Source organism: Cervus elaphus, chromosome 11 (genome assembly GCF_910594005.1).
Source record: "Cervus elaphus chromosome 11, mCerEla1.1, whole genome shotgun sequence".
NCBI classification, from domain to species: domain Eukaryota; kingdom Metazoa; phylum Chordata; class Mammalia; order Artiodactyla; family Cervidae; genus Cervus; species Cervus elaphus.
In genome coordinates this window covers 1,299,012-1,325,059 of record NC_057825.1, presented here as the reverse complement: position 1 = coordinate 1,325,059, position 26,048 = coordinate 1,299,012, and the positions used below count along the sequence as shown (strand labels likewise).

The 26,048-nt window shown below is 60.5% G+C and overlaps 3 protein-coding genes across 11 annotated transcripts; 1 reads left to right on the top strand and 2 right to left on the bottom strand.

Annotated features, from left to right (window-relative positions):
* Positions 1–5,798: 5,798 nt before the first annotated feature.
* LOC122702653 (CASP-like protein 4A2) lies at positions 5,799–7,441 on the bottom strand. Its single transcript, XM_043916311.1, has 2 exons — positions 7,131–7,441; positions 5,799–6,165 (listed from the first exon to the last, which is right to left on the bottom strand). The coding sequence occupies exons 1-2, from the start codon at positions 7,382–7,384 to the stop codon at positions 6,012–6,014; spliced, it is 408 nt and encodes a 135-aa protein (XP_043772246.1). The 5' UTR covers positions 7,385–7,441; the 3' UTR covers positions 5,799–6,011.
* On the top strand, positions 7,305–15,639 carry PPP1R26 (protein phosphatase 1 regulatory subunit 26). Of its 4 annotated transcripts, none has more exons than XM_043916298.1 (3): positions 7,305–7,443; positions 9,391–9,511; positions 10,324–15,639. In XM_043916298.1, the coding sequence occupies exon 3, from the start codon at positions 10,731–10,733 to the stop codon at positions 14,220–14,222; it is 3,492 nt and encodes a 1,163-aa protein (XP_043772233.1). In that variant the 5' UTR covers positions 7,305–7,443; positions 9,391–9,511; positions 10,324–10,730; the 3' UTR covers positions 14,223–15,639. The 4 variants fall into 4 exon arrangements, with proteins under 4 accessions (XP_043772233.1, XP_043772235.1, XP_043772236.1 ...); XM_043916300.1 differs by lacking the exon at positions 7,305–7,443 and adding an exon at positions 7,491–7,816; XM_043916301.1 differs by lacking the exon at positions 7,305–7,443 and adding an exon at positions 7,491–7,826.
* C11H9orf116 (chromosome 11 C9orf116 homolog) lies at positions 15,633–25,983 on the bottom strand. Of its 6 annotated transcripts, none has more exons than XM_043916309.1 (4): positions 25,080–25,983; positions 24,028–24,106; positions 17,552–17,633; positions 15,633–17,149 (listed from the first exon to the last, which is right to left on the bottom strand). In XM_043916309.1, exons 1-4 carry the CDS (start codon positions 25,220–25,222, stop codon positions 17,112–17,114), a joined length of 342 nt encoding a protein of 113 aa, XP_043772244.1. In that variant the 5' UTR covers positions 25,223–25,983; the 3' UTR covers positions 15,633–17,111. The 6 variants fall into 6 exon arrangements, with proteins under 6 accessions (XP_043772244.1, XP_043772240.1, XP_043772241.1 ...); XM_043916305.1 differs by lacking the exons at positions 15,633–17,149; positions 17,552–17,633 and adding an exon at positions 20,533–20,931 and having other exon boundaries at positions 25,080–25,431; positions 25,713–25,983; XM_043916306.1 differs by lacking the exons at positions 15,633–17,149; positions 17,552–17,633 and adding an exon at positions 20,533–20,931 and having other exon boundaries at positions 25,080–25,244; positions 25,713–25,983.
* Between the last annotated feature and the right edge of the window lie 65 nt (positions 25,984–26,048).

The window sequence follows — 26,048 nt, the reverse complement described above, 5'->3', positions numbered from 1 at the left end:
CAGCTCTGGATTCTTCAGGAAAACGCCCCCCAAAGCAGCTCTCTCCTTTTCCAGTCTCAAATGTTCTGGCCTCCGTTCCCTGGTCTTCGAGGCCCAAAGCAGGGGTCCCCAGACCACAGGACAGGACGCTGTCTCAGCCGCTGCCGCCACCCTCGACCCCGACGGCAAGGGCAGCGCTGGGCGCGTGGGGAAGATCTAGCATGCTCACAGCAGAGACCTCTCTCCTCCAGGTCTCGTCGCAAAACCAAGCTCCGCCCCTCTCCCCCGAAGTTCTCTCAAAGGCACAGAGATGACTCAGAGCAGAAACCAGTTGGCAAACGTGCGTTCTCTCCCGGGCCTCAGCTTTAAACGCCTGGCTTCCTCCTCCAGGTTTCAGGTGGAGTCCCTTTTCCAGTCGGCCTGGCGTCCAGGGAGGCTGACAGAGCAGGCCTGTCACCGTGGAGCCCACGGCAGCCTCTCGGCCCCGAAGAACTCAGACTGTGCCTGCGTGTTCGCTTCCAGGCTCCCAGGCTCCCAGGGCAGAAAGCAATGGCTTCTCAGTCAGAGGGTTCGCACGGCCCTCCAGGCCCTGTCTGTACCAGGGGACGGAGGCTGCAGAGACAGGCAGGGCTGGGCAGGCTCCCCTGGGGTCTGACCGCCCCAGACAGTCCGCTCTGAGCCTGCCTCCGGTGGTCCAACTCCTTTCCCTGAATGCCCTTAAAAGCTGCTGAGCTAAACCGAACACATACATGCCTCCACTACATGCGCATTAAGGATGAAGCTAACCCCCCGTGTGTGCTCAGCCATGGCCAACTCTCTGCAACCCCATAGACCTGCCAGGCTCCTCTGTCCACAGAATTTTCCAGGCAAGAATTAGAGTGGGTTGCCATTTCCTACTCCAGTGGATCTTCCCGACCCAAGGATCAAAGCCATGTCTCTTGCGTCTCCTGCATTGGCAGGCGGATTCTTGACCACTGGGAAGCCCAATACACTGCGTCCTTAGGCTACAAGCAAGCGGACTGCCGAGGGTGACAGAAAAGGTCGTCTCTGCCCACGCCATTCATGTAACCAGCCAGCCCGTCCCCAGCGAGTCTCTGGTGTAAAACCTCAGTGGTGCCGGATGGCCCAAGTTAAACCTTCCTTCTCCCCTTCTCCCTGGCTCCCACTCTAAGAGTTACGCTAAGTTTCATGTCTGTCTTACTGGTCAACCTACCTCTGCCTCCTAGCAGAGGAAATCCTTGTCTATTGTAGCTGGAGACTGTGGTTTCTGCATGTAGGGTAAAGTGCATCCGCTGCTTTTCATAAAGGGGCTCGTCCTGCTTTATAAACAGAGCGGAACATGCTGGGGGTCATGCTGGGGGTCCTCCTCTGCGCAATCGCCATGGCGCCTATCAGCTCCCCCCACACACGCCGTCTCCGTCGGGGCGGCAAGTCTGCTCAGCTGGCCTTCCTGCTGCCTGGGCGCTGCATGGGTCAGGCCTACAGATCACCTCACCGCGCCCCCTCAAGGCAGAAGAACAGACGCACTCAGTGGTCACCCCCAGGGCAGTGAAACTCCGCCACTTGGAAACTAAGAAAGTAAAACCCAGGCTCACAGGGGAAAGCTGAGTCCGATGCTCTGATTTCAGGGAGGGGAAAAGCCTCACTGCCCGAGCTCTGTGCTCAGCCCAGGAGCCAGCTACTGGAGCCACCCTGCCAAGGAGCTGGCGTTCACCCCAGGGCACTACCTTACCAGGGCCCCTCCCAGCAGGTCTCCACCCACCAGCAGAGACCCCACTCCCTTCCCCAGTCTGCAAGTTCCTGACGTTTTTCCCAACCTGTCGATCGCTCTATATACTCCCAAGATGGACCACAGAGGGTGTCGTGGAGGGGATGTTTCTGAAAGTGGCTTTAGTGTGGAAGGAGACGGCACCTTCTGGAAGGGGGTGGGGGTGCGAGGGAATGCCCAGCTGTCCTCCAGTGGCACCAAACTAGCTGCGGCCGAGAAACCAGGACACCAGGCTCCTTCCTCAGTCTGAGGACACGCGTCCCCCTCCCACGTCCTAGGAAGGGAGGACGTGATTCAGGACAGAAGGAGATTTCTGTACCAAAAAAGGTCGAGTTTTCCATATTGCTTTTCCCAAACTCAGAGAACGTGCAGTAGATTCCTCTTCTCTCTGCCAAAAGAAAGCTGAAATAGAATCATTTTTGCAGAGACTTGGGGAGGTTTTCGAGACTGAAGTGTGAACTCTCCCATTTTCACTCTGCGCCAACTCATCTCCCAGGAGCACAGAGGCGTCCTCGGGACAAGCTCCGCCGGGATCGGTTTCCTCTGCGACATCTGCCGTCCTGCTCATCCTGACGTTTAACACTCCAGTTGAGATTTTCACGCCCCAGTCTTACCACCTTGTCATCCCTTGACCAATTTGGAGCAGTGTCCTCCACTGAACGGAGCTGGGATAAAACTCCTATAAGATGTAACAAGCTAACTGACCCCTGGCCTGCAACAGGGACAGACAGCAACGTTTCTGATGTACGGGATTCGAGGAGTTGTTTGTGGCGGACACAGAGCCACTGCCCAGACCCCTTTAGGGTGGAGGCAGCAGGAGTGGGCCTGCACTGGCCATGCTCCTGGCCGAGGGCCCAGGGGTGCCCACGCACAGTGGCCCCCTCCCAGGGGCGCCCACGCGCAGCGGCCCCCACGTAAGGCGTCTAGAGTCCCGGCTGCATCCTCAGCAGGCAGCCTGAGGGGTTATCTCGCCCGCGGCCTCTCTGTACCACGTCACCACCAGCTCCCCTCGCCCAGGCCTGTGTCCAAGGACACTGCGGCCTTCTCAGCTGTGTGGACCGTCCTCAGGGGCCTCCGGCCCAGAGTGCAGCTGGACCAGAGTGTCCCGTTCCTGCCAGCCTCATTGCTCTGCCTTTGCCCAGCACGTTTTCCTGCTTTTAAAGGGGTCTCCCCACTTTAATCCAACCTGAGCCCCCATCTGGCCACCTCCCAGCACCATCCCCGGTGCCCCCAGGATCCAGCGAGAGGCGAGAGCAAGCTTCCCAGAGTTGTGGGATAAGGGCCTTCGTCCAACTTATTTTCTGCAAAGAATCAGAGAGAAAAAGGATTTTCTCTCAAACCTGGGGTTAGAAAGTACCCTACTCTTCTGAGAATAAATTGGAGGTAACATGTCTTCATTCCATTTGGGACGAACACTGTGCCCTCAAGGGGCTTATTTCTGCCTAGTTTAGCTGCCTTATAAATGGACAATCTTAAAGTCAGGTTGGTCATTAAGATGGTAAATAATAAATTGGGTGAAAATTACACCAGGAAAACTCTAAGAAATCGACACTCGAGAACCAAACTGAATAAAAGTCGCTTCTGAGGCAAGAGGCTTCTTTATTAATTTTTATTGGAGTTTAGTTGCTTTACGATACCGCGCTAGTTTCCACCATGCAGCAAAGTGGATCAGTTCCGTATACATAGATCCGCTCTTTTTTGGATTTACTTCCCGTCTAGGTCACTACAGAGCACGCTGAGTTCCCTGAGCTGACAGGAGGTTCTTACTGGTCATCTATTTTATACGTGGTAGTGTGTATCCGTCAATCCCAAACTCAGGAGGTGAGTGATTTTAAAAACTAATTTTGCAGAAAAAGACTTGCCAAGGCTGAGTTGAGTGGGCAGAGTTATTACATGGATCTGGTCTGGGGGGTGTGTGTGTGTGGCCACCCTTACACACATGAACTTTCATACATTTCCATTCCACACTTTACGAGTTGGTCTTTGTATATACGAAAGCAATGCTCACGATCAAAGCTGGAACAGTATGAAGGGGTCAGCAGGAACCCCGTAGCACCCCGGCCAGCCGCCGCGTGGGGCCACTCTGCAGAGGAGGTCCCACTGCTGACGGTGGCTGGCGCATCCAGGGGTGAGATGCCACTCTGCCGTCTGTTCTGCTGGCGGCCACCCCACGGTCATGGGGAGAGCCCGCCTAGGCTCCACGGGCCCCACCTCGTCCTCTCCAGCAGAGGCTCCAGACGCCCTGCAGCGAGTGTTTCCACCCCCCCCAACAGCCAGGTGTGGGGGGCTTCTTTGCTAAGTGAAGCATCGTCTTTGTGGCGACTTGCCCGCATGGACTGTGACCGTAACCGCAGGACAGAGTCCTCGGAGCGGGGTCAGCAGGCCTCACGTTTCAGACGTGGCGGGGACACGCCCTCATTCTCCTGCCAGCTGGCTAGGGTGCTGCATCCCAGGGGCTGTCAGAGCTCCTGGTGTGGGGCAGGGTCGCAGCGCCTCCTTTCATGTGAGTTTCTTTCATCGTGAAGGCGCTCTTCACTCTTTTAGGGAAAACAGACAAATAAGGGGGCATTTGGCTTCTGCCACCGGCACTGACTCTGGCCCCAGGACCCCAGCTGCCTCCCTGGAGGTCACCTCCATGCAGAGAATAACAGAGACGGTCTCTAAGAATTCCCTGTTCCCCTTGACAGAAGGACAAGGGGAGGGCCAGAGGCCAGCAGTGACCGCAAGGGGCCCCAGAGCCTGACCAGAAGCCCAGCCACCGCCCCGGCCCCCGCTCCCACCACTCACCCACCTGCGGGACAGGAGAGCTACTGGCTGTCCTTCTAGAAGCATCGGACTGGGCTGAGCAGAGACGCATGGGGGACCCCTGCCTGGGGGACCCCTGCCTTGGGGAAGGGAGCCCACTTCACGGTGCCAGGTGGGTCTACTGCAAGAACCGGTGGACGGTGGCCTGGGGGCTGATCCCAGGAGACGCTGAACCCGCACAGTGAGGAGCCTGACTGGGGGAACTAAACGCCAAGGTCAGCACCTCTTACAACAGGAGAGTTTGGATAAAAACAGGTGCCCTTTTTCCAATGATGGCCTAACAGCATGCAGGAGACAGAGGCCCCTAAAAGTTAAAGTATAAACGCGTGCATATATGTCTGTGTGTGTCTGTGTATATGTGCACACAACCCTGCGTGCATACACAGATATCTGAAGGCCGAGGCTTCAAATAATAAGCGAAGAAAGCCTCTCCCTTTCCAGAATTTGTTTATTACCCATCACATCCTGGGCTTCTGATGGCCACAGGAATCTGTAATTCACGCCCCTCCAGGTCTCCAGTAGTTCTTATTTGTAAGTTTAGCCATTAAATTGGCAAACGGGTTAGGAAACCTCAGGGTGGTAATAGCCGCCCTGGGTCTTGTCTCCAAGCAGGCAACCATAGAAGAAACTTGATAGGTTTGGCTACACAAATTGAAAACCCAAGCATCACCAACAAAACAAACCAAAAGCTAAACCCAAAGTTAAAAGAAAAATGGCAAACCAAAAAATAAACGTGTATATGATGGAGATGGGTTCAATCCTCAATGAGAAAAGCTGTGAACGAGAAAAAGACACGCGCCCCAACAGAAAAATATTTACAGATGCACACAGACACATGCAGGCAATTTTCCAAACGGCCAATAGTAAAATAAAAAGATGCTCTATACCACCAGGAGGCAAAGAGATTAAACTCCAAGTGGAAAGGCTTGTTTTACCTGTGAGATTGCCAGAGACAAATGGAAGGACTCGAGCCAGCCCCAGAGGGCGGACGGTACTCAGCCGGGCCTTTCCGGAGGGCATTTGGGCCAAAATACATCCCCAGTCCTTGGCCCGGCAGTGTCTCTTCTAGGAATTTACCCTTAGGAAAACTGAGCCAGCTTCCAGGGACACATCAGCAAAGATGTTCATCACGGCACTAGTTAAAAACTGTGAAAAAACCATGCCAAAATATGTGGAGTCCCCAGTTCTGGCTCATTAGATACCTTTTCCCAAACTTTCGGTAATAAAGAAAGAAGTATTACTCTCATAATGGGAAGCCAGTGTTTATTAAACAGTTTACTGAAGGATTAATTCAATGTTTTCATGGGTTTCTTGACACTTGGCCCCAAATTCCCCAGGCAGATAAAAAACAGCCCCCTTCTCATCCCTGTGGGAATAAAGCCTCTGATTTGTTTTCTCCTGTCCAACTTCGGGCACTTTCTAGACAGGAAACAAAACCCCAGTTTAGCCCGAGAGAGGTCTAGGTCAGGGCCACGGAGACCGGCACCGGGGGCGGAAGCAGAGGGTTCGTCTTCCTTTCCATGTGCCCCTCGCACGGGCCGGGGTCCACCCCACCGGCCTCAGGACCCTGAGGGGCAGTGGCACCCCCCAGGCCTTGAGTGAAGATCTCTGAGCTGTTAGAAAAATCACACAAACCCACAGGGAAGTTCAGTGAGGACCAGAATCAATCAACCTGCCTTTACTGCTGGGGGGGACGGGGTGGGGAGCGGGGGGAGGGACGGGGGTCCTAGAAGACAGTGCTCCCTCCCCGCCAAACCAACCAATGACAGGTGTGTCTTAACACACTTCCTCCTGCAGGACGACCATGCAGCCAGGCCCGGGGTACCCCAGCCTCCACCCGGCCTCCCCAAGGCCAGCCGGGCGCACACTCGGGTGCTCAGAGACGGCTCCCCGAGTGGCGGAGGTGCGCCCTGCACTGCCCTGCCCTCTGCTGCTCTGGCGCCGGCTTCCACTGCACGGCAGGCTTGGGGTCTGCCGCCCAGCTCCCCTGCAGCAGGACTCTTGCCCCTGGGGGGCTGCTTATCCATCCGCGGCCCCTGTTCCTTCTCCCGAAGGTGGAGGTGAAACAGGAGGCGCCGACACAGCGGCATTGGCAAAGGCAGCTGGAGGCCTGGGCAGCTTTCCTAGAGAGAAGGCTGCACGGACAGCCCAGAGCTCGCGGTACTGGTAGGGGCGCGGGGGCCGGTGGGTTACGCAGAGGGGCCGGCGGCTTCCAGGGAGCCGGACTGGAGCTCTGTGCAGACTCAAGGAACCTCCTCCGCCAGCCCGGGGGAGGAGGGGGCACGGTGCTAGGCACACAGTGGCCCCCGGTCGGGCAGGAGTTTCTGGTTACGGGACTGACGACCACAGGGACAGCACTAGCCCCAAAGCAGCCCATCTGCGCGCCCGGCGGGGGCCCACACCCGCCCGGCCTGAACTTCCCACCCGGGACCGCGGAGGCAGGGCAGTGTCTGCCGACCCGGCCACCGACTCAGCGCCCAGCAGTTGGGGGCCCCCGGGGAGAGGGGCCCCGCAGCGCCGGAGGGCCCCGCCTCTGGCCGGGAGCAGACGGGGATCAAACCTCAAACCGACTACTCACTCGGAGCGCCCCGGGCGCACTTCGGGGGCCGGCCGGAGACGGGAGGGGAGGGGCGTCTCCGGAGGCTCGGGCCGCCTCCAGGCGGGGCCGGCGCGGGGCGCGGGGCGCCGGGCGCGGGCGCCGGGCGGGCGCGGGGGCGGCGCGCGGCTCCCGCGGCTCCTCCGCGGCGCGGCCGGCAGGTGGGCGCGCGCTCGCCGGGCGGGGGTCCGGCCGCGCCGCGCGCCTCCCCCGGAACTCGGCCGTGCCATTCCCATGATGCCCAGCCACCGGGCACGGCTTCCGGAGCGCGGCCGCCGCCGCCCCGCCGCCGCCGGTAGGTCCGGGGATGGGGCTCCGGGGCCGCCCCGCCCTGCGCGCGCCCCGCCCTCCCGCGCGCCCCCGGCGCCCGCAGCCCGCCCCTCGGTCCGGGACCCCCGCCGCCTCCCCGGGACCGACGCGGGCGAGGGCTGGGGGCCGGCGCAAGGCCGAGTGGGCGGCGGGGGCCGGGCCGGAGGGCGGGCGCGCAGGCCGCACCGCGGCGCCAGGCCGCTGGGGAACGGGCCGCCGCGGGCGGCGTGGACTCGGCCGGGCGCCGGCTAGTCACCCGACCGGGAGGCCGGGGGTCGCGGCCCCAGAGGCAACTCCTGGCCCGGGCCCCCGCCAGCGCGCGCCCGCGTTCCTCGAAGCCGGCCGGGCGCGGGGCCCAGGTGAGGCCAGGTGAGGGCCGGCGGCGGGCGGGGGGGGGGGGGGGGGGGGCGCGCTCAGCCCTCCAGCAGAGATCGCGCCCCGCGTCCCGCCCCACGCAGCTTCCGGGAGGGTCCACTCGGCTTCCCGGCCAGCCCCTCGCCCCCAAACCCACGGAGCCCAAAATATAAAGCCGGGGCGCAGCCCAACCCCTTCCTGCTGGAGGACCGGGTCGCTGCTCCGGGCGCAGGGATGCCTCCTGGGAGAGGCGGCTCTGGGGGTGAGCGCCCCCAGGCCGGGAGCAAAGGGCGGGCAGGGCCAGCCTAGGGTGTCGCCTTGCCTGCGGCCCTCCAGGCATGGACGGCGGCCCTGCAGATGTGCATGGAGCCGTCCTTGCTGTGTTGTGAAGCCTCGCCTTCTGGCAAGACAGGCCGAAATTCCAGCCCACGCCCACTTGAGGCCGGCAATAGGAGAGGCCCTCCTGGGCTTTGTACCCTGACCCTCAGCTCCCTATGCTAGGGGACCAGCCGGGGGTGCACAGCATTGTGGGAAACCCAGAGCTGTGCTGGGCATCTGTGCAGGGAGCCAGGCTTGTCTGGGGATAAGCATTAGCGAGGTTCTGCCCTCCCGGAGACAGGAGGTGTCTGTCTAGACAGAGAGGCCCTGGGCCCCCCTGCACGGTTCAGACTCTGGCACCACACGGCTTTGGGGCCCCCACAGTCACTCTCCAGACCTGGTTCCGGGGCTCTTGGGGTGCAGGCTAGCAGTCTGACAAAGTGGGAGCCCTCTGGTTTCAGCCTGCAGTCCCCCAAAGTACAGTTGAGGGGAGTTTTCCAGAATGATTCATCTCATGTAGACCATTGTTTTAAAACCACAAGCCAAGCTGTCGCTGGAGACACCCTCTGAGCTTTTAACCTCATTCTTGGGCTAGATAATCTGACAGTTCAGAAAACCACTCCCAGGGAGTCCGAGCTCGGGACAGTCATTTAGAAGCAGTGACCACGGTCAAGGTGAGGAGTAGAGAGGAGCGTTTTTCCCCCCTGCACCCTCTGTTGCCTGGAGCAGGAAGTCACTGCAGCCTGGTTCACCGGGATCCATCCCCAGGCCTCTTCTTCAGACGGCACTGCTGTTCATCGAGTTAACATTCCTGATCTAGACTCTGAGAAGGCCTCTGGGGATGTCTTGTATGCTGTGTTATTTTGCCAGGGCAGCTTGAATAATGACCACAGTGAGGTGGGCAAAGCCCAGTGGAAGAGCCCTCCCCCTCGGCATTGTTGGCCCCCCGCTGTCCTTAGGGGGGGATCTCCTTGGAGTGTAGTGCTGTGGGAAAGACCACCGGCTGTCGTGGGGGCTCCATCCGAGGACTTGGAAGCGCCTTCTCACATCCCCAGCCGTGCGTGTCCTGGTACATCAGACCAATGGCTCAGGGGAATTGGAACTATTAATTGTTGTGGTTAACTGTATTTGGCCTCAGGGTAAGTTCTTCCAAAGTTGAATATCAAGCCCTTAAATTAATGCACTTTCTTTCCCCCCAAATATTTACCAGCTATAGTTTCAGCCTCTGAATTAAGTCTCTGATTCTCTTTAATCCTGACAGTCAAAAGTCTATTTAAAAAGTGGGCCCAAGATGCTAAAGAGTACACGTAGGGAGATGGAAGACCCAGTCCCTGAACCATCTTGGAATGTTATACTGAACCTGGACTTGAAAAGAATCGCAGGTAATTGTAGCTAATTCTTTGATGTTGCAGTTTCACTTTTTGAGCATAAATAGCCATAGCAAAGGACTTCCTTCTGAATTGGTCACACCCTCTGCTTAATTGCTGGTCACACCTGTTTGGGCACGTCTGTGCCTAGGTGGCCGGGCCAGGCTTTCTTGGAAAGGACTGTGGTGTGTAAACACAGGATTCTGTGCTCGTCAGGAAGGAAGCTCCTCTGGGAGAAGGATCTGCAGGGAAGCAAAGCAAACACCCAGGCCACTTCCGGCCAACCCCACCCCCAGGCTCCCAGGCAGCATCAGCCTGGCCCAGCACCATTTGGGGTTGGAACTCGATTTCCCTGCTTCCAGGAGCCAAGCCTTCTTCTTGCATCTCGGTCACTTTGCGTCCCAGTTTGTGGGGGGTCGGGAGAGGGCAGAGAGACGTGTTTGGAACTGATAGTTAATGGTGTATTTTGCATCTTTCTAACCCACTGTGTACACCCTGCGTTATGTCCCCTCCGTGGCGGTGGCCCCAGACCTCCAGTGTAAAGGCCTTTGGGAGCAAGTCCTCACTGTGTTCCCAAGGGCAGCCCAGCGGTCCTGCCAGCCCAGCCACGTTTGGACTGAGATGCAGAAAGCGGAGAAGCCACACAGCCTGAGAAAGGGCACGTGACTGTTTGGGGCAGTGTCTGTGCTAATTACATGCAAATAGTCATACGGTCCCCTGAGATCATCTGGCAAATACACATTCAACCTTTTCCAATAAAAAGGCTTTTGTGTAAATTACTCTTCAAAGGCGTTTAGGTGCTCACATCACTTAACTTCTGTTTTCAGGAGCTACTGGTTCGTGTCAAGAGTCAACCAACCCGTGATGTGTCGCTGACCCTGACTCCCCCAGTCGACCTTTCCACCCGCCCAGAGGCTTTGCGTCTTCACCCCGTGGCCCCCTCTTGACGACTACAGAAGGTAAACCACGCCTCTGCTCCTTTACCGGAGAAGATGGACGGAGGGATGACGGAGGAAGGATACCCGTGTCAGCTTCCACGAGCTCGGCCCAGGGCGCTCGGAAGCATTGTCTCATGAGTCTCCTCGGCCACCGGCCCCGTACAGCGGAGGAAGCTGAGGCCCGGGGGCCTGTGGCTCCCGCGCGACCTGACCCGGGGCGCCCGCCCGGCGTGCCCGGCTGCAGGATGTGAAGCGGGCGGAGAAGCGAAGCCCCGCCTCTGCGCGCGCCCGCTAGGATGTTTCTCATGAACGCGCCTCCTGTGCTGGCCCTGCGGTCTGCATGGGAGGCCTTTGGCCCGCCCGGGAGCTGTAGGTTTCCCAGATGCTTCTCGGAGCCCAGAGAGGGCGTCTCGAGAGCAGCGGTGAGCGCCAAGGTGCAGATGGCCATCAGCAGGCTTCAGGGCGACGGGGCAGCCCTGGGCATGAGCGGCGAGCATGCCCGGCCGAGAAGCCAGAGGGCGGAGAGGGGCCGGGGCGCCCCACCGGCCGCCAGCCCCGCCTTTGCGGCCTGTAGTCTTGCCGCAGGTCTTGACCCCAAAGGGGAGGAGGAGGAGGCCAACCTCGGGCCTCTGGTGCCGGGTTCAGACAGCGACGACTCGGTGGACCGGGATATCGAGGAAGCCATTCAGGAGTACCTCAGGGCCAAGAGCGGGGCCGCCCTGCCGCCTGCAGCCGGGGACGTGGCCCGTCGGTGCAGACCAGAGCCACCTCTGAGCGGTGCCCCAGCCGCCCCGTGTCCCCCAAACCCTGCAGCTGGCCCCGGCCGTGTCCGGGGCTCCGCCTCCCCGCTCAGCGTGAGCAGCGACGACTCCTTCGAACAGAGCATCCAGGCGGAGATCGAACAGTTCCTGAGCGAGAAGAGGCTACAGAAAGGTGACCTCCCTGCCTGCAGAAAGGCAGAGCCTGGCGACAGCGTGGCCAGAGCGACCTGCAGGCCTGGCAGAGAGCCGCCGCTGAAGGCACCGCAGCAGGGCCTGCCAGGAGCTGGCAAGGAGTTCGTCTTCCGGAAGCTGCCCAGGTCCGCGAAGGCCAGCGCCCTGCCCAGAGGCCTCAGGTGCAAGGTCGCCGCCGCCGAGCCTGCTGCTGCTGCCACCACGGGGCCCCCTGCAGAGGCCACGCCGGGTAAAGCTGGGGTCCGCAGGGCCATGGGCTCCGCGCGGAAGGGCAGGCGGCCGAGGGGCGCAGCCCTGATGCGCGAGGAGCCGGACTCGAGTAGCGACGACGGCATCGAGGAGGCCATCCGGCTGTACCAGCGGGAGCGGCGGCAGGAAGCCGTGGGCCAGCAGGGGCCCCCGCCCGCGGAGGAGAAAGGCCCCACGGCCCCTGCTCATGGCCTGAGGGGCGCCTGGCCCGAAGCCCACAGCAAAACCCCCGGCAAAAAGAAGCCAGCGGCCCCCAAGGCCACAGACCTCAGCCTGGGCGGCCCAGACCCCGACCACCCGCCCAGGACCCCCAGGGAAACCACGGCTCCTGCGCCTCCGGGGAGTGCAGCTGCTGGGACCCCAGGCATGGACGGGTCCCCACACCGGGCAGACGCGTCTGCCGAGCTGATGTGCGCCGAGGCCATCCTGGACATCTCCAAGACCATCCTGCCGGCCCCCGTGGACGGTGGGGAAAGGCCCCCGCCCACCAGTCCGCTGCTCGAAGGCCCTGATGGGCCTCCCCGCCCCGACGGCGACAGCAGCGCGGTGGACAGTGACGACAGCATCGAGCGGGAGATCCGGACATTCCTGGCCCTGAAGGCGCAGTCGGGGGGCCCGCTGCCCCGCACGGAGACCTGCACCCGGCCCGCCCACAGCCCGCCCCTGCCGCCCAGCCTCAGCGCCCCAGCCTCCAGCACCCCAGACCCTCCGGGCTGCAGGAGGAGGCGTGGCAGGACGCCCTGCACTCCCAGGCAGCCCAGAGACATGGCCGAGACGCAGGACGCCCAGGACGCCGAGCGCGGCCAGGGCCGGGTGCAGCCTGGCCAGGGGCGAGCCCCCGAGGCCCCCAGAAAGGAGGGCGAGAGCCGCAGCCAGCCTCCCCGCTTCAAGACAGGCGGGCCGGGCGACGAGCTCGGGGCCCCGGACCCGCCGGGAGCTGCACCGCCAGGCCCCGGGCAGACGGCCGAGGGGAGGCGCGGGGACGCGAGCTCCGAGGAGAAGAGCAGCTCGCTGGACAGCGACGCGGACCTGGACTCGGCCATCAAGGACCTGCTGCGCTCCAAGCGGCGGCTCCGGAAGAGGTGCAGGGACGCCCGGGCTGGCTGCAAGAAGAGGGTCCGCTTCAGCACCACGGAGACGCAGTTCCTGGACAAGCTGGGGGGCTTCCAGAAGGACTGGAGAGACCGAAGCCCCCACCTGCTGAAAAGCTGTCTCTGCAAGTCCAGCAGGGAGACCCCAGGGAGACCCTCGCGCGTCCCCTCCCGGGAAACAGCAGGGGCGAAGGTGGACGGCTCGGGGCCAGAGGACGCACCCTCGGGCCCCTCTGCCCCCTGGCCCCGGGGCAGGGCTGCGGCCGGGGGCCTGTTCTCCAGGGAGTCGGAAGCCCGCGAGCCTCCCGGTCCCTCCGAAAGCCCCAGCTCCCTGTCTGATGATAGCAGCTCTGTAGACAGTGACGACAGCATCGAGCTGGAGATCAGGAAGTTTTTGGCCGAAAAGGCCAAGGAGTCTGTGAGCAGATCAGAAATTCCAGGAGGGGGCCTGGCCATCATGGGAACTGCGAGTGGGGCCAGGCCAGAGCTCCCGGGCCGGAAAGCACAGCCCCCGGGCCCAGCTGCCCAGGCAGGCATGTGCACGCGGAGCCAGAGGGTCAGAGGGGGCCCGCAGCCAGGGGCCGAGGGACCCCGGAGGCCGGGAAGAGCCCTCACTCCAGGCGGTGGGGGCAGCCCACACCCCGAGCAGCCCTGCCCCCCAGCCACCCTGGCCTGGTGCGAGCTGGCGCCACCCAGGAGCACCAGCAGGCCTGCCCCTGCTAGAGGGGCGCCGGCCCCCAGGAGGAACATCTGTGCCCCCAGAGACTCAGGCCCCAGGGGGCCCGAGGGGGTCGCGGGGGAGGGCACGTTTGGCCAGCTCCCAAGCCGCACGGAGGCTGGCGCCTGGGCAGAGGGCCATGGCTTGCTGGCACGGACCCCGGGCTCCGAGCGGGATGGGGTGCCCCGGGCCGGCCTCGCCCCCCAGAGCCGGCTGCAGAGCACCTGGGTACTGGGCCCGGAAGGCAGGGATGCGGCCGCGTGGAGAGGGGGCCTTGGCGGCCAGAGGGAGAAGGGGCCAGGGAGCCAGGCCCAGGGCTCACCCAGCCTCGCCGTGGACCCCCGGAGGGGCCTGCCCTTCACCGGCTTCTCGCCGCTGCTCTCCACGCAGCTGTTCCATTTTGGGAAGTGCGTGCCCTGGGGCACCAAGCAGGCCGGCCTCTTCAGCCCCGGCCTGGGTCTGCCCCTGCAGGGCCCGTCCTTCTCAGCCTTCCGGGAGGCCCAGGCCGCCTGCGGCCCAGTGTTCGGAAGCCCGCACCTGCTGGTGAAGGAGGGCGGCCGCTGGCCTTGCAGGAAGCCCCGGGCAGGGCTCGGCCTGTCCAACAGGAGGGGCTCGGGGCCGGAAGAGGGTGTCCTGGACCTGCGTTTCGGGCGCAGAGGGCTGGACAGAGACGAGGAGGAGCCGGAGGCCTTGGGCAGCGATGCCAGTGAGCTCAGCGACGTGTCTGTGGAGGAGGGCGGCGGGCCCGCGGCCCAGGGCCCGGCGTTGCAGCTGTGAGCGCCAGGCGCCTGCCCCGCGGCCACGCTCCTGATGGAACGGGGGCCCTGGAGGCCCCATGCAGCCTGTACATTTGTACACTAACGTGAAACCGTGTTTTTATTTAACAGATGTGTCCTGGTAAATATGATTTTTGTAGCCTTTTTTGTAAATTATTTAAAGTGCTGTAAAAACTATTTTTGATGAACGCCGCTGTTGGATCCTGCCGGGCGTTCCTCACAGCGGTTTTCCATGGTCTCCACACGAGTCTGGGATCAGCGGACATTCGGTTCCGCGCATCCCTGTGCTTGGGGCTGGCCGCTGGTGGGCAGGGCCTGCTGCGGCCACAGTGCCAGCCTCGGGAAGGCGGCAGCCGGAGCCCTGCCCGAGACTCACCAGACACCCCAGCAGCCCCTGTCAGGGCGCTGCTGGCCAGCACTTCTCATGTGAGAGAGCCCCCGCCTCCCCTCGCAGAGGCCTGACGGGGTCCTCGAGCGGAAGAGCGTTTCAAAGCACAAAGGCCGGTGGGCATACCAGCCGCCTGGGGCGCACGCCGAGACCCCCGGTGAGGTCGCCGGCCAGCCGTTCACACCTAGAGCCTCTGTGGTTCGGCATCCAGTCCTTCTCAGTTCTGACACGACTCCACCAGCTCAGTAAACCCCTTTCTACGCGGAAGCTGCCGTCCTTCACGTTTAATCGCAGCTCCAGATGGTCTCAGCCAGCCCGTGTGTTTCCAGTGTCCTCGTCCTCATCCGTGCCCGCGGAGCGGCTGGTGCCCAGAGTCCTGAGGACCGAGGCCGGAGCCCACCAGGGACTGGGCGGGGTGGGGTGGGGTGGGCTCCGGCAGCGGGCAGGCACGCCCGTCCCCTGTGCCCTCGGCGTGTCTGCCTGACGATGCCACGCACAGCCGGGACGAGCCTGGTGCCCTGCGCCTTCCGCGTCACAGCCCGCGGGGCCGGCAGCCGAGCGTGGGTGTTCACACGTGTTTGTCCAGCGAGCCCTCACCGGCCACCCAGAGTGTCACAGCTCATCGCTGCGGCTGCGGTGGGCCTGGGGCGAGGTTTAAGGTGCAGCTGAAGTTGGTCGTTATTCTAAGTGCAAGTGAATTTTCACAGGTTGTGTCCCCGCCCTGGGTCTTAGCGGGAATACCCACTGGGGACGTGTGCGGCACCTACCGTGTCTGGGGTCAGACACTGCGGTGAGCAGGGCTGTGGATCCCATGACCCCCTGGTGCCCCCATGGTGTGCATCTGATATTTCCGTTGGCAAATATTCATTCACTTAAGTGCTTCCGAGGAAAACAACTCATTAATCCATGCTTTAAATTGTATTTAATTTTAAAGGAGTGCTTTTAACACTTGACAACAGGAATCAGCTTGTTTTGTATATATGAACTGGGTTTTTTTAATGCTAATAAATCAAGCACTGCTCACACCTCAGTTGATGCGGTCTGTCCTCTGCGGCGTGGCCTTTGCAGGATGTTGGCGTGAGGACCCAGCGTCCGGGACCCGCCGGGCTTCCACCCTTGCCATCGAGGACTGAGCCGTGGGCACCCCTCTGCTCCTGGCCCCATCGCCGCCCCCCCAGACCCTCCCCTCCTTCCTCTCCCCCAGCCTCCCCACCCGTTCTGGGTTCTTCCTGGGCAGTGCAGGCCATGCCTGGTTTTCACGAACTGGTCATAACCGTGATAGCGTGGGCCCATCCCTGGATTACCCACAAGCCAGGCTGCTTAAAAGCTTTTGTTTTCCCACTCTCCCCACCCTCCCCGCCCCCCCCGCCCCGCCCCGCCACGGTCAACTCTGGCGCTCCCTGGGGCCAAGGTGGGAGGTCCTGCAGCCTGTCTGCAAAGGGGGCTGGCGTGGCATCCAGCTGCCAGTGAAGGGGACACGGGGTCTGATCCCTGGTCCGGGAAGATTCCACACGCCGAGGGCCGCCTGAGCCCAGGCTCCACAACTACTGACCCTGTGTGCCTAAAGCCTGTGCCTCCCCGCAAGAGAAACCACAGAAACGGGAGCCCACGCGCCTCAACTAGAGAAAGCCCGCACACAGCCACACAGGCCCGGCAAGGCCAGAACTAGGCAATTTCTTTTAGGTGGGGCGCTGCCATGGGGGCGGCGGGAGCACGGCTGAGGAGTGACGGCCTCATCTGCAGCCCCAGTCCAGCTCCTCTGCTGGTCCCGGCCCCACCTCGCGTCCGTGGGTCCCAGCGCTCTGGGTGGCCGATGTACCCCCGCCCATAGGAAGAGGCTGGGGAGGGCGTGTGGCCAGAGCAGGCTGAAAGTCCCGAGACCGGCAGAGGAGGGCTTCCCTGCTGGCCCAGTGGTCATGAATCCGCCTCCCAGTGTGGGGGACACAGGGCCACTCCCTGGTCTGGGGGGATCCCGCCTGTCACGGAGCAACTTAGCCCGGGCTCCACGGCTGCCGTGCCTGAGCTCTGGAGCCCGGGAACTGCAGCGACAAGCCCGAGGGCCCCGGAGCGGGTGCTCAGCAACAGAAGCCATGCGCGGCAAGGAGGGAGCGGCCCCTGCTCGCGGCAACGGCAGTAAAGCCTGCGCGGCAACGAAGACCCCGCACGGCCAGAAGGAAAAGACTTAAAAGGTGGGGGGCCTACAGAGAAGTCCGACCCCAAGGGCCCCTCTCGCTTCCCAGTGGAGGGAGGAGGCTGCGTGCTGGGCCACAGGTTCATTTCCCGTAACGCAAAGCAGGGGAGACCCGATTGTGGAGGTCTGCTGCTCTGGGTTTCTGCAGGGACCACCCCACGTCAGAAGTCCTAACACAGCAGGAGTGGAGTGGGAGGAGGGGAGAGCCCCAGGGGCGAGCGGCCAATGCTCACCACCCGCCTGTCCGCACAGAGGACGGGGTCTTCCTCGGGAGAAGTCACTCCCAGGTTTGCCGCTCAGAGTCCGAGTTGTCAGCAGGTTTTCTCAAGCGGAGACACACGTGCGGAGCCTGGGAACCCAGACACTGAGTTTAGTTGCTCTTTTTAATTTCTGTTGCTGTTTGGGCTCTGCTGGGCCTCCCTTGCTGCTTGCTCATGGGATTCCTCTGGTGGCGGCGAGCGGGGCCTGTCCTGGTCACGGTGCTCCGGGTCCTCACTGCGGTGGCCTCTCCTGCCGTGGAGCCCGGCTCCAGGCGTGCCGGCTCGGTCACCGCGGCTCCCAGCTTAGGTGCTCCGTGGCGTGCGGGAGCCTCCTGAACCAGTGATCCGACCCTTGTGCCCTGCATTGGCGGGCAGATCCCTAACCACTAGACCGCCGGACGCCCGGACACTCAGCTTAAACCCGGCACTTCATCTGCTCATGTAGGGAGCACTGCCACCTTGATCCCACCCCTTCCCCAAAATTCACTTAAGGGCCGGTGTAGACGGGGACAAACAGCAACACACGCCACCCTCGCTGTCTGCAGACCTCCTCCAGGCCAGTGCCAGGCAAGGCTGCCGGGGAGGGAAATACATTATTTGTATTTTGAATCTTTGAGATCTCTGCTGTGTCGTGTGCTGCTGGACGGAGGGATTTGTCTTCCCAACATCAACATATTTTACTATGTATTTGAAACCATTTATTCTAATTAACTATAAATAAAAGATGAAATATCACTGAAGAAAAATAGGGAAAATACACTTCTGGAGTAAGAAGTTCCTGGTTTTAGGCCGACTCAGCAGCTAAATTAAGCGATGAGAAAAGCGCCGTGAAAGTGTCAACGTTTCATTTAAGAGTGTAGCAGAGAGGCCAGATACAGCATCTCCTGAGTGGAGACCGGGTTTCTCTATGGCCGTGCAGTTGATGTAATAATCAGCGGAAACTGGTGTTTGTTACCCTAAGTGTTTCGATCCCCTTTCCCGTAATTGCTCTGATTAGATTTAAGATTTTGAAAGATCTCAGCACAGTGGTCAGAAATGTGATTTTTTTCCATTTTTCAACCAACCATTCTGTGTGCTGTTACCCCAGATAGAAGGCACGGGCTTGTGCCGTAGGATCATCCTGTCAAAAAAAAAAAAAAGATCATCCTGTCAATCTGAACTCTTTTCCCTTCCCTCAGCACATAAAGATTGCAGTCTGAAAGTTATGTTAAAAGGATAAAGTTCATGGTAATCACTGGAGTTCCTCTATGATTCATGCAAAGCTAGGAAGTCCGGGAGGCTCTATGGGGTCCGACGCTGATGACCTTGTCCCTCCCAGGACCCTCCCCGCTCCACCACCAAGGCGGGGGCCCAGGGCCTGTGACAGGGCAGCCCCTCTGGACCCTAATTCCCCCTCCACAGAGGGAGGTGGGGTAAGACCTGCTGCAGGCATGAGCATCGGATGAGGCGACGCCGTCGAAGCCCTTTGAAAACCGTGAGACAGCAGATGGGTGGGAGACCCGTGGCCGACGGGCGGCTCGCAGGGGCCCAGGCCCCAGGAGGGCATGTGGACCGGGAGCTTGAGCCAGAGGCGGTGGGTGACTTCTCAGGAAGACGGGTACATGCGTGATACAAAAGGTATTTCTGTCATCCACCTTTCCAGACATTTATTCACTGTACAGTCTAACTTCCCATTAACTCATTAGCAACTGGTTCAGAAACGCTGGTGACCGGCTGTGAGGATGAATGAAAGCACTGCACCGCCGGACTCTGATGCCAGCACTAACCCGCTGAAGTTCACTGGCGCGCTTGGCACCTCCTGTGTCTGTGGACATCGGCTCGACTTACCGGCCCAGCCTGGGCCCCGGCCGTCGCACGCAGTCCCGCCCCGGAGTGCCCTGCTCCCGGTCAAGGCTGCGGGGCAGACAGTCCCGGGCCGGACGGCCGCATCCGCCCTGAGCACTCGGCATTCCCGGCCAGCGCAAAGGAAGTGATGCTCCTCTTCCGTGGAGCTTCAGAACTGGACTGATATGCGCTCTTTTTATCCCCCCTTTTGTATTTCAACAGAGGTAGAATGCAGAAGCATTCTGAGTATTTTGCTATTATTGGTGACAAGCTGTGAAAAATGCACTTTCAGCTTGATGCCTGGAGTCTGTGCTGGTTTTCCAGCAGAGGAGAAGGATGTGACCTATCAGTAGACCCTGGCTCCAGCCTCAGCTTTGTATCGCTTCAATTCAAGGAGCTGATTTTCTCTAGAAACCATTTCCACCGCAAATGGAACCTTAAGAATGTTGCTGAAATGCTTACTTTTGCTTCACAAAGTTTTTAATAAAGAGATAACCGGTCATGGTATTTCATTTCCTCCCGAATTCATACGTGAGTAAAGACTCTCTTTGGATAAAAACCTCAGTAAACAAGCAGCGTCAAGTCTTTAACCATTTCATCTCTCTGGTCCCAACACCTCCCAGGTTTCCCACAGCAAGTGGTCATAAGGGAAGCGGGATTGATGTCTGGAACATACATCCTGTTGGAGAAAATGGTTTTAATGTTTAGCTATGTGGCTGCCTCGGGTCTTAGTTGTGGCAGATTTTTCACTGTGGCACGCAGGGTTTTTCACAGACTCTGTAGTGCGGTGCGTGGGCTCACGGGTGGGGCACACCAGATAGAACCCGAGTTCCCCCGCACCGCAAGGCGGATTCTTAACCACTGGACCACCAGGGAAGCCCCAGAAAATGCTCACTGAGGACGGTCTAAACCATAGTGAATGTTGATTGACAAGTAAGTACACAGAGATAGACACCCACTTCACGTAGTTACTGCTCAGGGGCTCAGGCGTGTCCGACTCTCTGCAGCCCCACGGACCGTAGCCCGCCAGGCTCCCGTCCGTGGGGTTTCTCAAGCAAGAATCCCTTTTCTCCTCCTGTGCATCTTCCCAGCTCGGGGGTCACACCCGCGTCCCTTACACCTCTCGCGTGGGCAGGATTCTTTACCACTGAGCCCCACCTGGGAAGCCCCGTGTGGTTATCACCAGTGATGGTCTTCCCTGGGTGAACACCAAGAAGGGAGCCCCCATGCACACACCGCCCCTCAGCAACAAGCCAGCCTTCTTTCTGCCTCCGCCTGGGCCTTGCTCGTGGCCAGGGGGTGCTCAGGGTCACTCCTTGCTCGTGGCCAGGGGGTGCCCAGGGTTGCTCTGAGCCTGGCCTGGGCTCTCCCGGTCCCGCCTGGAGCCTTCCCCACTCCAGGGAGCCCCTGCTCCCTCACCCGGCTCTCATCCACACCCCAGGCAGATGATCCAACCCTCCTACCACGGCCCAGCAGGCTACTTGAGAACAGAAAAACCCCACAATCTGTCATGAGTATAAAAACAAAGATGCATCCCAACTAAGACGCAGGTGGAGCACTCCAGGCATTCCCAGCATCCAGGCCAAGCTCGGGGTCTCGGGACGCCCAGTGCCCTGCGCCTGGATCGCAGATGACTCAGGAACCGAGGACGTGGCAAGATTTTTAATGGAAAGTCAAGCCATCGGCTCTTTCGTCTCAGGTGTAAAACAGAGAAAGCAGAGCATCGCCGCCCCGTCTGCCGGCTGATGTAGAGAGGAAAGGTGATTTCGGGGAAGTCTCGAAATGCGCCCCTTTATGACGGGGCGAACCACCAAGGACTGGGGCAAGCAGACAACCAGCCGGAGGAGCCGGGAGCCCCTCAGTCACAGATGGACGGCCTGCAGACTCTGTAGCTGGGGTGGAAGTTGAGCCGGTCGTAGGAGGTGATGTAGTTGTCGGGACCCGTCACGATGCTCTTCTCCATGTAGACATTGAGCGTGTTGTTCTGGAACATTCCACCCGCTGCAACTTGTCTGGAAAACTTATACGAATTTGGATAAAACACCTTCTGGAAGTGAGAAGGGGACACTGGGATTAGTGACACGTGGTAACTCTCGAGCAGTCAGTCATCCCGAATGTTTGGAAGAAAAATAAGGATTTGTGAGAAAACGTTGTTCCTAAAACTAGAAAACAGAGAGGCCGGGGGGCGGGCTTGCAGAATGGCCTCGTTTGCCCTTGGACTTCCCTGGCGACTCGGTAAAGAATCTGCCTGTGATGAAGGAGACCCAGGTTCGACCCCTGGGTCGGGAAGATCCCCTAGAGGAGGGCATGGTGACTCACTCCAGTATGCTTGCCGGGAGAATCCCAGGGACAGAGGAGCCTGGCGGGCTGCAGTCCATGGGGTCACAAGACTCAGACACGACTGAGCGACTGAACCACCACGGCCGCCCCAGTTTACGCCTAATGCCGGGGAGTCATGGCGAACGGTGCCCCCCTCCGCCGTTACGTGGATTGTAACACCCGGGCGAGGCACCGCCATCCCGGCTCTGGTGACAGGGGGTCAGGCCCCAAGCTGTCCTCAGCTCTGCTTTTGCCAATTAGGGCAAGTTACTGGACGTCTCTGAGCCTGAGCTTTCTGTGGAAAAGAAATGACCTACTCAGGTTTCAGCCTTGACAGGGAATCAGAATCTTTTGCAGAACCTTAGAACCATTCTGAGGGCCCCACCCCACCCGCCGAGGGGCTCGGGAGGGGCTGCCCTCGCGAGGCAGGGTTGCCGTGAGGACACGGAGGAGGCCGCCGGTGTGTGTGGGCACCCAGGGTGGCGGTCATTTCAGCAACCCAGCATCGCCAAGTGACCTGGGGGTCTCTGACGGAAGGGGCCTGGACCACTGTGGGACAGGCGACCTCTTCTAGAGTCCCCCTGTGTCAAGAAGGTCACCTGATATGCTGTCTCCTCGACAGGAAGCAAATGCAAAGAAAAATGGCCTTTCGGTGGATTTTGGAGGGTTTTTTGGATGTTTTGTGTGTGTGTGTATTCGTTTTTTGGTGTTTTGTGTTTGGTTTTGCTTTGTTGGTTTTTGGAGGTTTTATGGGCCATGCCGTGCAGCTTGCAGGATCTCAGTTCCTCAACCAGGGATCGAACTTTCGACCCCTGCAATGGACGCACGCAGTCCTAACCACTAGGCCTCCAGGGCGTCCCCAGGGCATTTATTTCCCAGAGCAGCAGCTCCCAGTCGCCTCCCTGCAGCACACACAGCTGCCGTGGTGCGTGTGTCTCTTAGCGCAGCGCGTAGAACGGCTGAGCTAGTGTGGGCGGGTGCTCGTTAACCGAGCCAGCACCACACACTCGGGCCCACTTTCCGAGCGGTACACTCTGGGCTGTAACAAAGGAATGAGGAACGACACGCATCCACCATCACAGTGTCGGGAGGAATAGTCTCCTTCAGTGTATGCTGTAAAGCGCAAAACACGCATGTTTATTTTCTGTTCCTACACGGGAAGGAAACAGTCCTGCTCGACGAGTCCAGCGGCCACACTCAGGCCAGGAAACTGGAGACCAGGCTCCAGACAAAGCAGGTCGCCCATCAGCAGGAAAAGCTCCTTCTAAACTTGCCTCGTGAGAACCCCGTGCTTCATCCCACTGCCTCTGCCTCGAAAGACCAGCAAATGGCCTTTTCACGAAAGCAAAACATCCGGGCCTGTGTTAGCGAGCATGGTGGTCTTCTGCATGGAAATACCTGATCCCTTGGCTTTGGAAGCATGACCTTTAGTGCTCTGGAAACTTTTAGGTAAACAATGTCTTTTTTGTTAAGAGCTGTACTCCCTCACGCAAAACAACTAAAGAAGCGATTATCCAGATCTTTTAAAATGAGGAATATCTGGGGGCTCAGTGGTAGAGAATCCGCCTGCCAGTACAGGAGACATGGGTTCGCTCTCCGGTGCAGAAAGACCCCACACGCCTCAGAGCAATCGAGCCCATGATCCACAACTCCTGAGCCTGTGTCTGGAGCCCGGGGCCACAGCTACCGAAGCCCGTGCGCCTAGAGCCCGTGGTCCGCATCGAGAGGGGCTGCCGCCGCGAGAAGCCCCCACAGCACCGCCCAGAGCAGCCCCCGCTCGCCACAACCAGAGAAAAGCCCGTGCGGCAGCAAGGGTCCAGCACAGTCCAAGTCAAATACATAAACCACAGTTAGCTTTAAAAAATGAGAAATATTTTGGAAGAAAACCAACATGGACCCCCAAGCAGATGGTCCGCTGTCTGGGGTCCCCAGGGGTGGCTCACACCGATCCACCGGCCCTTCTCCTGGACGCAGCAGGGCCGTCGGAGGGCTCGAGGAGGCCCCTTGCCATGTGAAGTCGATCAAAAAGGGCTCAGGTTCCCCAAAGGTGCACGGACCCCGGTCCTTTTGGAACCTGAGCTTTCATCATCCAGTGCTGCCTCTTAGGGTCACAGGTTAATCTCATAAAATAAGGCATCCCTCCAATATGAAAGCAGTTCTTCATTTATTTGCCTCAAAACCCACTGCCTACAAGAGTTGGTTCATCGTACGAATGAATGGGGCCAGTCCTTTGGGATGTTGTAAACCAGGCTACGGGCTTCCCCGGTGGCTCAGCTGGTACAGAAGCCACCAACCAACGCAGGAGACACAAAAGACACGGGTTGGATCTCTGGATTGGAAAGATCCCCTGGAGGAGGAAATGACAACCCGCTCCAGTATATTCTTGCAAGCAAAATTCCAAGGACAGAAGAGCCTGGCAGGCTACAGTCAATAGGGTCCCAAAGAGCTGGACACAGCTGAGCGAGCACATACATGCAAACAAGCCTACCATGCCCCTTTCCCAACCTTTAGAAATTGTTTGCTAAATTCAGTCATTCATTTATTTCTACCCTGTCCCTGTTCCAAAAAGATTTGAGGTGACCCCTTTCCATTTGTGATGTTGGAACTCTGGGACACACACACACCGTACACACCCACGCACACTGTACACACACACACTGTACACACATACACACTCACACACACGCATGCACACACACACTGTACACACTCACAGACACTGTACACACACACACCCGCGTACACACATACCCATGCACGCGCGCACACACACACACTCACTCACACACACACACCCCAGCGCCCTTCCTTGCCTCCTCCTTACCGGCATCTCGTGCACGGTGGGGGCTCTGCTCCCGTAAGCTTGGTTGCTGGTCCTGTATACTGAGAGGGGCTCCTTGGTCCTGGCAGATGAGAAGAACACTTTATTTTCCACTCATTTGTTCTAAGTTTGCCCAAGCCACAGCTTTACCATATTCAATTGACAGAGCTTTGTAGGCGCGCAATGCAGCCGTGAACCTGGGCTCCTGTGGGGTGCAGGGCTGGCCTTCCTGGCAGGTTCATCCAGCCTCCCTTGACCCCTCTGCTGACCTCTGCCAAAGCCTAAAGAACGCCCAGGTGGAAAGTGCTGGCCCTCAGCCCCAGCAAGACCTGGGCCCATGCTGTCATTTCCCGGGTGGGTGTGTAAGTTGGGATCTGTGACTCAGCCTCCAGACCTGGGGGGCGGGGGTGGGGGGTGCCCCTCCACTCTGAGCCTCCAGGAGAAAACCTTCCTGCGTCTCCAGCCCTGATATCCGCTAGTGGCACAGCAGTGTAACCGCGGGGCTGTGGACTCCGACACCCCAGCTCTGCCTCACACTAACTATGGGCAAGAGCATATCTTTCCACCTCCCAGCTTCGTCTCCCCGCTGGGAAATGAAGATGCTAACAGAGCCGATCCCGGGGGCTTGTAGAGGGACTAAGTGGGGGTCAGGAAAGGCGCGCAGCCTGCGTCTTAGAGCCCGCAGGGCGCGCGCCCCTCCGCAGCGGGTGATGGACGCGTCATCCGCGCATCGCCAGCAGACCGGCCCTCTCCTCCGGGACAGGACAGCAGGCTGGCCTCGCCCTAGGTGTGTGGCTGCGATCGGCCCGCGTGCTGACTTTCCCCGGACACGCCCCGCCCACCGCCCGAGCTGGAGGCCCGCTGCCTCCACCTGCACCTCCCGACTCCCGTGATGGTGATCCGCTGACCCCGCTTTTGACTCAGGGTCAGGCTGGGGCCTGTGGGCTGAGCCGAGCGCAGGCCCAGCTGGGCACCTGGCTGCCCGCCAGACCAGGAGCACTGGGCTTTCCTGCTTGCACGCAAGGCGGACCCTGAGCGGACTCCCGGGTGCTCACCTGTAGCCCCGAAACCAGGCCGGGTTGTTGAACCTGGCCGGCAGGTCCTCGCTCACGCGGTAGTAGTCGCTGGTTTTCTCCGGCTGGGGCCCGGCCTTGGGCTGCTCTGGCTCCGCGCACACTTGGGGGTCCTCCTCCGACATCCCGCCTCGGTCGCCCCGCGCTCTGGGGACACAGAAGGAGCAGGCGGCGGAGCGGCGTCCTGTTACTAAGCAACGACCATGCTACCCGATGCGCGGGCGGGGTCCTTAAAGGCGCCGCGACCCCCCGGCGGGAGCCTCTCCACACCGCGGGTTGGGCAGAAGTCCGAGTTCTAGAAGCTTCCTTGGCGAGCTCCGAGGCCCTGGACTGGCTGCGAGAATAAGGAATCACTTGCTGGGGCCGCAGTGTGGGAGCCCCTGTGCTCTGGAGCCACCGGCGCGAACGCACGCCACGTTTCCCCAAACTTGGGACGGGTCTCGGGGCACCGGAGACCCCGGCCCGGGTTCGTCAGGCGGGTTCGGTGGTCCGAGGCCGCTGTGCTGCGGGGACCCGGCGCTCACCGCGCGGGCAGAGCTGCGCCCTGACCTCCCCACTCCGCCTGCAGACCCGCCGGTACCCTGAGTCTGAGGCTGGACAGCACACTGGACTAACCTGATGGAGCCCTTCTAAGCGACATGCTGCTGTAAGAACTGGCCGGACGGGAGCGCGGCCCCGCTGCCCGGCGGGTCCCCACGGACAGCGTGGGGGCTTCTCGGCCGCCCGGCTCCGTGCAGGGAGGGGGCGAGGACGCCGGGACGCAGGGGACGGGGCGGGGAGACGGGCCCCTAGGCCCCGCGCCCGGCCGGACCACGGGCCCTGGCCGCCACGCCCTCCCTGCGGTTCCGCCCGGGCGGGCCTAGGGTGCGGCTCCCAGAGGACCGCGCGCTCGGACTCGGGGAGGCCGCCGGGGGCGCGCCTGGCTTCGGGAAGAGGCGGCGGCGGCGGCGC